The sequence below is a fragment of the Brachionichthys hirsutus genome, chromosome 10 (genome assembly GCF_040956055.1).
Source record: "Brachionichthys hirsutus isolate HB-005 chromosome 10, CSIRO-AGI_Bhir_v1, whole genome shotgun sequence".
NCBI lineage: Eukaryota > Metazoa > Chordata > Actinopteri > Lophiiformes > Brachionichthyidae > Brachionichthys > Brachionichthys hirsutus.
Genome location: NC_090906.1, coordinates 7,583,188 through 7,598,205, shown reverse-complemented (window position 1 = coordinate 7,598,205; position 15,018 = coordinate 7,583,188). Strand labels below are relative to the sequence as shown.

General features: G+C 38.9%; 4 protein-coding genes across 4 annotated transcripts; 3 read left to right on the top strand and 1 right to left on the bottom strand.

The window, feature by feature from the left end:
- The first annotated feature begins 818 nt into the window (after nt 1-818).
- LOC137899937 (thialysine N-epsilon-acetyltransferase-like) lies at nt 819-2,915 on the top strand. The gene is made up of 6 exons (XM_068743968.1): nt 819-1,058; nt 1,204-1,255; nt 1,944-2,027; nt 2,220-2,321; nt 2,441-2,481; nt 2,552-2,915. The coding sequence occupies exons 1-6, from the start codon at nt 843-845 to the stop codon at nt 2,729-2,731; spliced, it is 675 nt and encodes a 224-aa protein (XP_068600069.1). The 5' UTR covers nt 819-842; the 3' UTR covers nt 2,732-2,915.
- A 723-nt stretch (nt 2,916-3,638) lies between these two features.
- Nucleotides 3,639-6,385, top strand: LOC137899938 (thialysine N-epsilon-acetyltransferase-like). Its single transcript, XM_068743969.1, has 6 exons — nt 3,639-3,748; nt 3,868-3,919; nt 5,340-5,423; nt 5,824-5,925; nt 6,058-6,098; nt 6,188-6,385. Exons 1-6 carry the CDS (start codon nt 3,686-3,688, stop codon nt 6,365-6,367), a joined length of 522 nt encoding a protein of 173 aa, XP_068600070.1. The 5' UTR covers nt 3,639-3,685; the 3' UTR covers nt 6,368-6,385.
- Nucleotides 6,386-7,311: 926 nt separating this feature from the next.
- Nucleotides 7,312-8,872, top strand: LOC137900260 (thialysine N-epsilon-acetyltransferase-like). The gene is made up of 6 exons (XM_068744323.1): nt 7,312-7,374; nt 7,596-7,647; nt 8,062-8,145; nt 8,334-8,435; nt 8,555-8,595; nt 8,666-8,872. The coding sequence occupies exons 1-6, from the start codon at nt 7,312-7,314 to the stop codon at nt 8,870-8,872; spliced, it is 549 nt and encodes a 182-aa protein (XP_068600424.1).
- A 1,260-nt stretch (nt 8,873-10,132) lies between these two features.
- On the bottom strand, nt 10,133-13,572 carry LOC137900525 (claudin-15-like). The gene is made up of 5 exons (XM_068744624.1): nt 13,356-13,572; nt 12,524-12,688; nt 10,560-10,641; nt 10,320-10,430; nt 10,133-10,226 (listed from the first exon to the last, which is right to left on the bottom strand). The coding sequence occupies exons 1-5, from the start codon at nt 13,570-13,572 to the stop codon at nt 10,133-10,135; spliced, it is 669 nt and encodes a 222-aa protein (XP_068600725.1).
- Between the last annotated feature and the right edge of the window lie 1,446 nt (nt 13,573-15,018).

Below are 15,018 nucleotides of genomic sequence, written 5' to 3'. Positions count from 1 at the left end.
GCAGGATCTCCTCACACTTTTTGGTCTGGGAGTTGAGGCTCAGCTGGAGATCAGCAATCTGCTCATCTTTGTTATTGATCTCCAGCTGCACCTCTGCCTGGTTCTTCACCAGGTTGGCCATGGCCAACGTGACCCCATCATATTTGGCCTTGAGGTCCTGGAGCTGTTGGAGAAGTTGGTTCCATGTCTACCACGGCGTGGGAGAATAAGAAGAAAACAAGTACGTTATTAAAGTGTCACATGCTCCTTACATCAATAATCACAGTTTTCATGTGCATGTGATGTTTTTCTGCAGAGTTAAACTAAGACTAGAAAATTGTTACGACACTACTTAAGGTGTGGGTGGCACGGTGGCACAGTGGTTAGCACTGTTGCCTCACAGCAAGAAGGTCACAGGTTTGAAAGTTCTGCATGTTCTCCCGGTGCCTGTGTGGGTTCTCTCCGGGTTCTCCGGCTTCTTCCCACCACCATGCAATTACCGGTAGTTGAATTGGTCACACTAAATTGCCCATCGGTGTAAATGAATGCTATTTAATATTAGTACTTGTTTATTAACTGTTAACGTACACTCACTATTATTATTATTCCACAAATAATTACACCATTGGCATTAGCGCATTTTAACAAGTTAATATTAACTATATGTATGAGAGACATGTTTCCGACACCAAAATCATTTTCATATATTTATATATTTTTTTTTACACATTTGTTTGCAGTAAAATTCAAACCTAATATTACACATATTGAAATAAAATGGAGATATTCAAGTATAGCCTACATCAGACTAAATAGTTTGTAAGCCTTGTGATTGGTCCGCGTTTGTCACATGAGACGTTCTAATGCGGAAGTCATTATTTTTCGTCTGTATCAGAAACGTTCTCTCCCGACAAACTAAAGCCACTCGGAGGCAGAAAAGGGCGGAGAACGCATCGGGACTGTCTTCAGTTTCACTGCGAAGGATTCTAACGTCGTTCTTGTTCTTGTTCTCAAACATGAATTACAAAATAAGGGCTGCTGTTAAAGAGGACTGCAAAGAAATATACAGAATGATAGTGGTGAGTGTTTGAAGCCATGAAAAGTCATGCTCTGCTTCATGATGATGGGTTTTTACCTTGATGGAATGTTGTGATGAATTAATGATGCTCATTTAACTTTGTCAAATGTTTGTCTAAATGTTTTCACCGATTTTCTAAATCTCAGGAATTGTCCGTTTATGAAAAAGTGCCCGATAAAGTGAAGATCACTCAGGAAGGTAAACTGCAATTATTGATCGAACAACTGAGAGTGGATTTAACAGAAATGCATTTTCAATCTGTGTCTCCACATTTTAGATTGAATGGAGAGCTAAAATAAATGTTTCCTATCAGGAATACGTTCATAAATTAGCTTCGTTTTCTCGTGTTTCTATCCAGCAAAGACAGAACTGTCATCAACAACATCACAGACACGTTTTATATAGAAATAAATGGGATCGGCAACATTATTAATGTTAACATTTAATTCTACTGCTGCACCGGAGCTCTGCTGTCAGTGAACATTGAACTGTTGTTTCAGTTGTTGAATAATAAAATACTTTATACCATACTTGTGTAAATATTAACAGAGTATTAACCGTCTGAAGCAGGTTCAGTATGTCCTTGATCTTATTTGCATTCCTATTTATAACAGAGGAGCAGCGCCCTGATCAGCATTTCTCTAATACCGGTTTGCAGTCGTGGGCAGTTCATGCTGGGCCATTATCAAACCGATCAAAGGGTTTCCGTATTGATCACACCTCCTGCTTTACACATGGAAACATTTGTGTCACTTTCAATGTGCATGTTGAAAAAGCAACAACATAAAATACCGATTATGCGTTCGTTGCTACCGTGGTTAGGGTTAGGGTAGAAGGATGAAATGTCTGTAGGAAGACCGGTTATCTGTCCTGTTTCATTTATTAGATCTGGAGCGAGACGGTTTTGGACAGAATCCCTTCTTTGAATGCCTCGTCGCTGAAGTACCTGAGGAACACAAGTCTAAGGAAGGTAAAGTGATGCTGGAGGCCTTTTTCTTTGTGGTTTCTTTATTTGTTTATTTATTCTGGTGTCTCTGATTGATTAGACAGATTTGAATCTAACACACATGTGAAGAGGGATTCCGCTTCTTACTTATTCCAAATTTTTATTTTCTGCTGTTCTTCTTGCTTGTCTCGTTCTGTCTTTTACTTTTGGTTTTAGGACGTACAGCTGTCGGGTACGCCCTTTACGCCTGTGCTTACAGTACATGGAATGGACGGTCAATATGTTTGGAAGACCTGTATGTGATGCAAGAATTCAGAGGTAAAATAAATGTCATATTATTTTCAAATAAGCATGAAAATAAACTATTTATTTGAAATGAACTATTTATTATTTTGAATTATGATTTGTTTCTGTGTTTGTACTGATTTCCTTTTCAGGAAAGGGTATTGGCAAGGGTTTACTGCGCAAAGTGGCTGAGGTAAGAAGGTTTTACTTCAAAGCTTTTTGCGTGAGATCAGCTGCAAATAAATTACTTTTGTGTTTCTCAGGAGGGGAAGAAGAAGCAGTGTCAGAAGCTGCAGTTGACTGTTTTAGATTGGAATAAATCAGCTCGTGAATTCTATGCTGCTAATGGAGCTGTGGACATCACTGAGAGTGAAGGCAGACACGTTATAAGTTTTCATGGACAAAACCTGGATAATTTAGCAAATGAAGCACCAAAAGATTAACAATGTACAAAGGAATTATGGTGGCGTGTCGGTGGTTGGATGAGAGGGTGGTGTAATCGCTGCTTAGTGCCCAGGAAAGGATGTTATTTCCCTTCTGCAATGAGCACACCTGCCTCTCTGTCTCCATTCCTGTAAGATGGATAAATATTTTCTGGTATGTGAAAAATTTAAATTAATAAATTAAGGGAAATGAAATGTTGTGTCTCAATGATTCCTTTGGTGTGTCAAACACAAAAACATATCCTGTACCCAAAATACACATCTGTAAATAACAAAAACTTCAATGAAAAAATATCACGAAGATCTGAACTATGAAATATTTCTTAACATTCTCAAGATGAACTGAATTAGGAAAGCAAATTAATTTGGGAAAAATATTACCTCTTGACACAAATCCCAAAAAACTGATGAGAACGTTGTAACGGTAGGTAAGCAAGGTTCACGTTATTTAGATAAATAGTAATTATATTGTAAGTGTATGTTTTTATTTTGGTAACGGCCTTGTAACCGAAAGTAAGGCAACGCGCTTGACAGACAGAAAAAGACTTAAATAAAAGCGAGTGAACGGTTAACGACAAAAGAGAAAAGACCACGGACAAATTATTAAATGGCTTACCATCAGTCAGTTGAGGAACAAGGTAACTGTACCTGTGCAAGAAATGTATTTTATGTTTGAGCTATGAACGGTAACGGTTGAAAGACGGTAATTGTAGTTTATGTTTCCGTGGCACGGACAGCTTCAATAAAACCATTTAACCAGCAGTCCTGGCCTTTCTAATTCGACTGGATGCTACAAACTTCTAACAATAACCAGAAGGTGGCGGTAATGCTCTTAAAACCTGGTTGCCAACTGTTAACTGAACCCAAACGAGACCACCCGCAAAGAAGAAGAAAAAGCCAAGGAAAAGAAGACGGAGGAGCAGGAGCAGAAGAAGAGTGCTTGTTGCTGCAAACATGGATGTCAGAATACGGGCTGGTACGAAAGAGGACTGCAAAGAAATGCAGAGAATGATAATGGTCAGTGTTCACTATGTTGTATCCTGATAAATCATCATCATAATAATGGGCCTGACTTGTGATTAGTTATTACATGGCATTGACTTTATTTGTTAATAACGTGACTTTATAAATCTCAGGAATTGGCTGTTTTTGAAAAAATGCCCGATCAAGTGAAAATCTCTCATGAAGGTAAGTGCGGACGTTGCAATAATAATAATAATAATAATAATGAAAAAAAGTAAAGAAATCCGAATTGAAGGCTTATATAACTTGCATGCGTCTACATTTCACTATTAAACTGGGAACCGCTGCGAGCGAGTGAAGCAAATATGTACTTTACATCTTAAAATAGCTTTAATTTCTAATGTGTTTGTTTAACGGATATAGTCTAATATAACTCCAGGTAAAAAATGGCATTACTAACATCACAGACAAGTTTTATTTGATCAGATTGATGGAATCATTTCCTTTATTAAGGCTAACATTTACCCAAGAGCGTTTCTACTGATGCATGATCTCTGTCTGCTAAATGGTTTGCTTATTAGAAAAAGCAATACAATAAAGATGGAAAGTAGCCATTGGCTATAATCTCACATATTTACGTGTAAACGTTCATGAATATGTATTGTCCCTGTTTAAATAAACTCAAACTTCATACCAGTGTAAATATTAACAGAAGTGTTAGTTTTCTTAACGGGAGCAGAGGTGGGTTCAGTAATGTTGAATCATTTATTGAATAAGACTAGACTTTGCTGCACATTGGTAAATATGTGACAGTGGGACGTTCCTGCTGGGCCTTGATCGATTGGTCAAAGGGTTTGCATTTTAATCTCCCCACTGGTCTTTTGCACAGCAGTTAAAATTGGTCTTTGTATTTGCTGTACAATAAATAAATTCATCAAGGACATTTTAATGTACGCAAGCGCAGGATGAGTAATGTAGTTTTTCCTGTGTGGAAAGGTAAATGGTCTTTTGTAGTGCTTCTGTTTTTTGAAATTGCTTTATTGCTTTGTTTGGTTTGGCCGGGGTTATTATTTTATAATTACGAGATGCAACTAACAGCCCACTTCATTTATATCTGTAAGATCTGACACCGTAAAAGTTCCAAACTGATTAAATAAAAAGAATTCCCAAAGTCATCTCATGAAAATGTTTTTTTTTTGTATCTGGAAAATAAAATGTCACAATCACATGATATAGTGTAGCTCTACTCCCAGACCCCAGTGTTTGGGGCAACACTTTGTCATCTCAGTTCTTATCCATTAATATTTGAGTGTGTTCATCTCTTAATGCCTTGCAGCAAAAGATGGGGTGTTGGTGTATTTCGTACGGAAATCCAACACACCAGTAAATAGAAAAAATAAAAAATATTTGCAGGACAAGTTTCAGGAGGTAAGAAAGGAGTAAATAATTCAGTTATTCTTGTTTGTAAAGTAGAAGGACGTGATTCACAGCTGGAATGATAGAACATCTTTACCACATGTTTTATTTCTTAAGTGTCTATGTCCTCAATAATAGACCTGATACCATAAAAAAAAACTTTATTGGATGAATGGAAGGATGAAATGTTTGTATGAAGACCGGTTATCTGTCCTGTTTCATTTATTAGATTTGGAGCGAGACGGTTTTGGACAGAATCCCTTCTTTGAATGCCTCGTCGCTGAAGTACCTGAGGAACACAAGTCTAAGGAAGGTAAAGTGATGCTGGAGGCCTTTTCCTTTGTGGTGTCTCTGGCCAGAGAGGTTTGAACCTGTCAGGATCTAACACACATATAAAGAGGGATTCTGCTGCTCAGATATGTGTAGCCATAAAATCAGATGCTGTTCATTTATTCCCTTTGCGTAAAGTTACTGCTAACGTTGAAAGAAGAAGCCGGCAGATCTAACTTCCAGTCTGTCACTTCATGCGTGGACAAGTGCATAATATTTTCTGTTATAATTTATTGATGGAAGTCCACACAAACTACACAGACAGGATTCGAATCCAGGACCTTCTTGCTGTGAGGCGACAGCGCTAACCACTACGCCACCATACCACCCGCATTCAAATGTCACTTCAATTAAATTTTTCTTCTGCACTTGCTTGTCTTTAGGACATACAATCGTTGGATACTCCCTGTACTTCTACACTTACAGTACATGGGAGGGGCCTGTAATACACGTGGAAGACCTGTATGTGATGCAAGAATTCAGAGGTAAAATTACAGTCAAGCTGTCTTCAGAGAAGCCTCCAAAATATACCATTATTTGAAACTTTTTTTTAAAACATTTCATCCCCAAGTGAAAATAATTTCAGTTTTGTGTTTTTGTACTCATTTCCTTTTCAGGAAATGGTATTGGCAAGGGTTTACTGAGCAAAGTGGCTGAGGTAGGAAGGTTTAATTTCAAAGCTTTTTTTTTGTGTGAGATCAGCTGCCTTCTGTGGTTTACCAAAAGAAATGACTTTTGTTTCCTCAGCTGGGGCAGAAGAAGCGGTGTCAGAGGCTGAACATGACCGTTTTAGATTGGAACAAATCATCTCTTGAATTCTATGCTGCTAAAGGAGCTGTGGACCTCACCGAGACTGAAGGCTGGCATTTCTTACGTTTCCATGGACAAAGCCTGGCTAACTTAGCAAATCAAGCACCAAAAGATTAAATATTTGCCAAACAATGAGTTGCTTTGTTTTCTGCCAAAAATATTCAACAAAGTGTAAAAACACTCTACTGTAAGTGTAACTGGTTCAACCCTACTTCTATTTGATATGTTTTTATTTTATTTTATTATCATTATCCTTTATTTAAACATGGACAGGGAGGCACTAATTTCATCACAAAATGTTGAAAAGACATGTCATCACAACAAGTTCTGTAACTAAACACTCCTTAAAAGCAACGATATCTACAAAAGGTTGACGCTTTAGGTTTAGATCCGTACCTACTTGCTAATCAATCGCTGACTCCACTCCAGTCTGCCAAAAACCTGCCAGAGTTAACATTTGTGGACATTTACATCTACCTGGTTCACAATCCCTCTCCATACACCGGCGAAGCTCTCAAAGCCTTTATAAAGTACAGAAGCATAAAACTTTCTTAATCTTTCTTCATTTATGTCCGGATTAGTGAAACCAGAGTGAACCAAACAGGAATAGTCTAAAATACATTATCTTCAGAAGTATCGTTATATTTGTATGTTTGGTTTTTTTTGAAGTTGCAAAATTATTATTCATACTTCACAGTACCTGGAACAAAAAGACTTTTTTCTACAGCAAATACTTCTTTAATTTTACTTGTACATTTTTGATTTGGCAACTTTTACTTTTATTGGGGTAGTATTTGTATTTTTACTCAATTAAGTGGAATTAAGTACTTCGACCAATATTACCGGTATGTTGAAGTTCCAGCAATAACAAGGTTGTTGCCTTTTCCTAATGTTTCACCATCCAATAGGTGGCGCTAATACTCTTAAAAAACTGGTTAACGGCTAACAAACGACAAACAAACAAACCCTAAAGAAGGAGAAGGATGAGCAAAGATATCTTTGGTATTATTAAGATATCTTAATATAGGAGGAGGACAAGGAGGACGATTGTTACTGCAAACATGAATTTCAAAATAAGGGCTGCTACTAAAGAGGACTGCAAAGAAATACACAGAATGATAATGGTGAGTATTAACTATATAGTAGCTTGAAAAAATAATAACAATAGACCTGACTTTTTCGTAATGTTGAGATAAGTTAATGCATGTCATTTATTTTATTTGTCCAAGAAAAATAAATAATCCACATTAATTCATCACAACATGCCGCAATGAACTAATGCAGGTCATTTATTTTATTTGCCAAATAACTGTCTCCATATATTCACTGACTTTCTAAATATTAGGAATTGGCTCTTTGTGAAAAAATGCCCGACCACGTGATGACCTCTCACGAAGGTAAGTGCGCACTTTACAATCTGTGTTTTTGCAATAAAATACAGTTTTTTGACAGGAATAATATCTAAAATAGTGTTGAATTCCAATGAATTTGTCCATCAGGTATAAGCTTATAACCCCAGCTGAAAATGACCTTACTACTATCACAGACAAGTTTTATTTTAAAATGGGATCTCCACCATTATTGACGCTAACGTTTACAAGTGTTTTTCTGCTGCATGTTCTCTGCTGTCAGAATCGTCTCCTGCCTGTCATTTCTTATGTACCGGTATGAATAGACCTGTTACCATGAAAAACATTTATCTCCCTCTTTTTCAAACACCTGTCCGGGTCCGGGTCCGTGTTTATTTACCATTTATGGAATGATTAGATGTTTGTAGGAAGACCGGTTATCTGTCCTGTTTCATTTAATAGACCTGGAGCGAGACGGTTTTGGACAGAATCCCTTCTTTGAATGCCTCGTTGCTGAAGTACCTGAGGAACACAAGTCTAAAGAAGGTAAAGTGATGCTGGAGGCCTTTTCCTTTGTAGTTTCTTTATTTGTTTATTTATTCTGGTGTCTCTGGTTAGACAGGTTTGAATCTAACACACATAAAGAGGGATTCTGCTTACTTATTTATCCAAATTGAACATAATTTTTATTTTCTGTTCTTCCTGCTTGTCTCCTGTTTTACTTTGGGTTTTAGGACGTACAGCTGTCGGGTACGCCCTTTACGCCTGTGCTTACAGTACATGGAATGGACGGTCAATATGTTTGGAAGACCTGTATGTGATGCAAGAATTCAGAGGTAAAATTAATGTCATATTATTTTCAAATAGGCATGAAAATAAACTATTTATTTGAAATTAACTATTTATTATTTTGAATTATGATTTGTTTCTGTGTTTGTACTGATTTCCTTTTCAGGAAAGGGTATTGGCAAGGGTTTACTGAGCAAAGTGGCTGAGGTAAGAATGTTTTACTTCAAAGCTTTTTGAGTGAGATCAGCTGCAAATAAATTACTTTTGTGTTTCTCAGGAGGGGAAGAAGAAGCAGTGTCAGAAGCTGCAGTTGACCATTTTCGATTGGAATAAATCAGCTCGTGAATTCTATGCTGCTAAAGGAGCTGTGGACCTCACTGAGAGTGAAGGCAGACACACTATAAGTTTTTATGCAAAACAACTGGATAATTTAGCAAATGAAGCAGCAAAACAATGTACAAAGGAATTATTGTCCTCTGTATGAATCTGCTTTGTTTTCTGACATTAACATTCAACCTCTTATTGAAAGTGTCAAAATACTCTCGACTGAAATTGGTTCAACCCTACTTCTATTTCATCTGGGGGGGTTTTCTCCTTTTATTTAAACATGGACAGAGAGGCACTAATTTCATCACAAATTCTGTAACTAAACACTCCTTTATTGGTACAATTCTAATTCTGTATCGTATGATTGGAAATGATGAGTCACATTTTACAGTTCGAGTTGTTGAATCATATCTCAGGGTTGTGTTTTGGTATAATTAGTCTCTGAAAATGACTTATGTACAATAAGACATAGCAAAATCCATAACACACCCGCAAAAAACTGCATGGCTGTTAAAATATACAAAAATGACACACAAAGATGAACAAAAAAAACCCCAAACCTATGTGAATTGTTTATACATTGCTCAAGTAATCCAGTTCAGAGGGGATAGCTGAATTAAAGTCAAACAGGAGAGCATCCAGATAAACTGTAGTTCTATACAACAGATTTACTTCAGGCTTTACAGACTGGGCAGATACGTTGAGCAAGTTAAAATGATTTGACGGTTAAATGTGCATGACCGGCCTTATATAGATTTTATTTTCCCCAGTCATGCTTGATAATGTTTTCATTTGCTTTTACAATCTTCATCCTGTTACAGTTGTTAAAATAAAGAAAAGGATACCAGCGACTGTGTCATATATTTGAAGCAGCGAGCAAGACGTTCCATTTCTGCAGTTCGTCTTTCACTCCCTGCGTTACTCATCCTCTCTGCGGTTGTTGTCAATGATCAATTCACGTGCAACTCTGATGCCAGGAAAGATGGAGCTGTTTAAATGTAATATGAGTATAAAATCCAACTGAAATGTATTTACAACAGCTTTACATCAGTGCGCCCGGACCATGCAGCAATATCATTTATGGAATCATGTCCTAGAAAGCAGTGACCTTTACCCCTCCTACCTTCTGAGAATTCCCCTTTCATGATACAATCCCTAGTAAGTTTACCTGAGGTAACATAGTAAATATATTCTCTTTGTTCTGATTACAATTACATTTATTCTACCAGCACTTTTGGAAAAAGGTGAAAAGCTTTAAATGCCTCAAGCTGGTTTTGTATATATATAAAGGTTCTTAACAGATGCTGACTTCTCATATGTGCCTTTAGAGTAATAAATGTATTTCATTTTCAAAAAAGTAATTGAGTAAGCAGACTCCAATCTAACCGGCGTTCCTCCTTGAATCCTTTGAATCCTCTCAGACATATGCATTTCTTCCGTAGTTGCTGGTCTGCGATGTCGCCACCGTTGACACCACGTGTCCTCTGGAGGACGGGTGGTATATATACGGTCTGAAACGCAAAAGACGTATGTCAATCAGGAGCTTTATGCGCCTGTGCCATTAAACTCAGGCCATAAGCGTATTTTTGGGAACGCCTACTCACATTTTTCCATTGGGGTTCTTCACTTTACAACTAAACAACAGGCATGAGCCGCCACAAATGGCAAGTACAGATGAGGCCCAGCCGATGTACAAGCCCTCTCCAATCTCATATCTGTGGAACGACAACATTTAGCATACAGTCATCCATGTGTTATTATTGAATCTACTGCAATCAAACATGACACGCTGTGCCGTTCAGAAATTGTACTCATTTCAATACTGGCGCTGGCGATATACTCACTTTGTCCCGGGATAAAACTGGTCAAAGAACTGCTGTGTAATGTTGGCGGCGTACCAGGATATAGCAATTAAGGTGCAAATCCCTACAAAACATTGTTTACTTTAGACAAGATGGATCTTTTTCAGGAAACACAGAATGACAAGCTTGGAAGGAACAAAGTTTAAGCCTTTTCAGGGTTTGAACAGTTTGAAGTAACATCCATGTTGGAGGTTAGTGAAGCCTCAGATGGTTAATGAGGCCAGTCAAATGATGGAAAACTACCTGTTTGTGATCACTGCTGCTATACAGTTATATCGTTGTACGTCTGGTAAATAATATATGCAGTCCTTTGTGGATGCGGTGGATTTCCACATTTGGCCTGGCCCCCTGAACAATACCAGAGACCCAAAATAAAATTTACTTATTTTCCTTTCCATACAACATGAGTAGCCTCCCTTTTATTTTTAATGATGGTCACATAAGGCCAGAAAGTTAATGTTCTGTAATATCAACTTATTACATAGTAATTACTTTGTAATAACAGGGCAGGTTTCCTGAACTCCACGGTGGCATGGTTGGCAGCACTGTAGAGGGGGGCAAAACGGCCCCACTACGGGAATGAGATGGAGCAGGGGCAACAGGGCAGGCCCAGGGCACACCTGGGCCTGCCCTGCGAACCCAGTACCTCCGGCTGTGAGTCGGCAACCCTACCGACCACGCCACCGTACAGGTGGGGAAACTTGAGGTATTACTAAAGTCGTACCTGTCAAATATTAAGTTGTATCGCAGCCCACAGCGTGTTGTTGTGTTGTTATGTTGTGCTTTTTCCTTTTGTGTTATGTGGAGTGGGCGTGTCTCCGACCAGGTGACGTCGTACTGGATTCAAAACCAGTGCCTCTGGTCTAAAGTCAACAATGCTACTGTCTATTTATCCTAACGCTCGACAGGGTAACCTCTAGGTGGTGCAGTGGATAGCGCACTTGACTCCCTGCTAGAAGATCCTGGGTTCGAAACCAGGGCGTGCAGCATTCGGGTTTTTTACAAGAATTTGAGGTTTGTTGTTTGGTCCTCTGCAGCTGTATTGGATCAGCTGATTGATCCAGTCGTTCTTCACCTCTGTACTTCGTGATAATGCTGGAGAGAGACTGAGTTTGGGTGTGAGAGGCATTGCGTGTGTGACGCTCGATTCGTGTCACTGTGTGTAGTTGTGATGGTGAGATGAAGCCTAAACTACGGCCCGCCTCCACATTCGGCCCCTAGATGTTTAGGCACAAACTGGCCCCGGCCCTCCATCAGAGAAGGGAAAAGTGATGTGGCCCTCACAGGAAAAAGTTTGGGGACCCCTGGTTTAAGGAGATTATGCCATCCTTCACGTCAAAGAGCTTTTCATTAAGTTTTGTGTAGGGGGGCAGATCTTTGGATCCGGATGCAGGTACTGAGTCATGGTTTATCTTAACATTGTGGGATAGGACCTTTCTGTAATTGAGTGCTTGTATGTTCCACCACTTTGGGGTCGATTCAATCCACATCAGGGATATTGTCTTCACGCTAACGTTACCTTAGTGCACAATGGGTTCTAAAATTTGACAGAGGGGCCGGGCCAGAAACAGATGGATGGAGTGTTTGTGTGAGTGAATATAAATGACATGCAAAAGCCGTTACATGAAAGGATTTGGCCTTTTACAGGTAGAATTACAGGGAAAAGGTCAAAGAATGAGGTTTAATTATAATAACATTTAATTTAATTATATCATTTGGACAAGTTTGGCGGGCCGGATTAAATAGCCCAACGGGCCGCAGATGGCCCCCGGGCCTTTATCTGCAGAATTCATGTGAGTCAAGGATTTAGTTTTGGCATAACCTGTAAATAATTTTTAGATTGTTCAGGGAACAAAACAGCTTTTTATATTATTTTATATTTAATATTTGCTTCTCAACAAATATTTTCCCTTTGCTTTGGAACACATCCACTTTCGAGTCTTTACCTTGCAGCAAAAAGAACACTCCTCCCACCGCAGCAATCCTTCCCTTCAGGATGTGGTTTTCTCCTCCTATTTTTGAGCACTGCATTCCTGAGAGTGTGGCCACGAGCCCGAAAGTCCCGAAGACAATGGAAGCGATCATGAGCGCCCGGGACGCTTGAATGTACCCTGTTTGTAAAGATGGAAAAATAAAAATATTTATGATAATGCATCGTATGACGGAAACAGGCCTTATATAACTGGCACAGTTAGAGCACTAAGCTTTTACAATGTACAACAAGAGCAAAAAGAGCAAAACATAAAAAAACAGGACCAAAGATCTTATATCCAAACTTCCTGCCACTTCCAACAGCCATAGTTGTAAATTTAACTGCAACATCAGTTTGAAACTTCCCATCCAGTCAAAGAGGACCACAAAGGTTTGAATCCTGATCCCACCTTAAAAAAAGCACCAACATGCCCTAAATCTGTTAACTTCAACCATGTTTCTGCCTTGGATGAGATGAAGCCTCGACCTCAGGGCTGAGCTGTGCCGGGTATCCACCCGTGTATTTCATTTTATCTATTGTAGTTTATTGCAGTCTATTATAATGCTTTTAAATGATTAGATTTATCTATTTATTGCTACCTGAACAGGTGCTTAAAACACTTTGGTTGTCTGGGTTTACTCTGATAATCTAATATTATATTATTCATCACAGTAGACCACTTCTGATTGACTTTTAGATAAAGCAGGGGACACCTTTTACATTTAAGACAGAGTTCAGGCCGCTTTATTAGTATTCTAGCCAGATCGTCATCAATAGCACAAAGGCAGCATCTTTTTGTCACGTACCACTCAACGCTAGCAAAGATGGAAAATCCCGGCAGTTGTGAACTCCCGTAGAGTCGGTTGCGCAGGACATCCACAGATTTTCATAGATGGTTGATGTGGTGATAACGTTACCGTCCACCGTAGAAACCCTCCAGTTTCGATTTGGAAGGGCAATCCCAACCATCAGCCAGGCCAGAAATCCCAGGAAGGAGGCAAAAGCTTCCACAATGGCATTCATATTATCTCCTTGTTTCTTCTGTCCAACCCGAGTCGTTATCCAGAGAGAGAAACGTTCTACACAAACGTTGACTGCAAGCTCAAATGTGTGGTTTCGGTGGCCCCAACGTTTCAGTGTGCCGCACCAATCGGCACCAACGCCTGTGCTAAGACGTTCCAGAAAACAAAACATTAATTATTAATTTTAAATAGGCTGCTTATGATTCATCCTGTTTTCCTAACCTACTTTGAACCCTTTCAAAGACTCCAAATGTTTACCAAACTGAAGCGACAATTAAAGGGCAAGTCCAACCTTCCAACCTACGAACTAACGTTTATTGACTTCAAGCTATTTGTCACGTTTTGACATCTGCTTTGAAGCCTGTGTCAATGATGTCAGACGATTATTGATGGCTCCTAACTTCATCCTGTGTCCGAGGGATGATGGGGAAAGGTCCTGGCATGGACAGGGGAAGGATGAGGGGCGAGGGTGGAGACCACATACCAACCCACAGGTGACCAGGGTCCCTGCCCGTCAGGTAAAACTGTTTGCTCGTCTCACAACTGAAGCCGAGAGACTTGTCTTTGTTAGTTTAACAAATGCAGCTGGCCATCAGGCATTTATCGTCATGGTGATGAAGTACCACAGCTGGATTTGGATCCACATGCAACATTCTCTTATTCCATTCCAAATGGTTTGAGCCTAAACACAAGATCTAAGAACTATTTGACTTGATGGATTTCTGACAATGACCTCTATGTGAACATTTTATTAATAATAAAATTATTTTAAATATTTTTCTTCAAGATTTCACTGTCTCAACAAGAGCAAAATGTCACACAGATTAAGAACATCTTGACTCAATGACTATTAAATATGACCAGCGCAGACGTCCAACATGCATTGCATTTAACAGGTTTTTTTAAATTCAATTTTAATTTAAATTTCAGTAGAATTAAAATCTTAAAACCATGTAATAATGGTTGCAAGTGTTACGGTCGTCTCTCTGCCCCTGCGTTGTGTTGTGTAACAGATTTGCAGGTCCACACACGGCTGGTTTTGTTGTCATTTACTGGATTTATACAAAAAAAAGTACATCAGCACATCTCGGCATCATGGCTGCTCCTCTCAGCGTGTTCAAACGAAGTGCTGGGGGAGGGGAACCAGAAACTCGGGCAAAACCGCAGGACGGAGAGCCAGGAGGGACAAAATACTCCAAATCATCAACACCCCGAGATGTACATTAAAACAAATGAAATAAAGACGTGCGTAATTATAAAAAGGAAAACAAGACAAATACATTAATGGAAAATAAATAAATCCCCTTTATGCAGGATTTAACTGCATCCATATTTACTCCGTTACACAAGGGCTATAAAGCTATTACCTTTCAATGAACCTTTTTGCATCTAAAATAAAATGCATCAAAAATATTCTGTATGTAATATTTGTCTTGCATTTGAAATG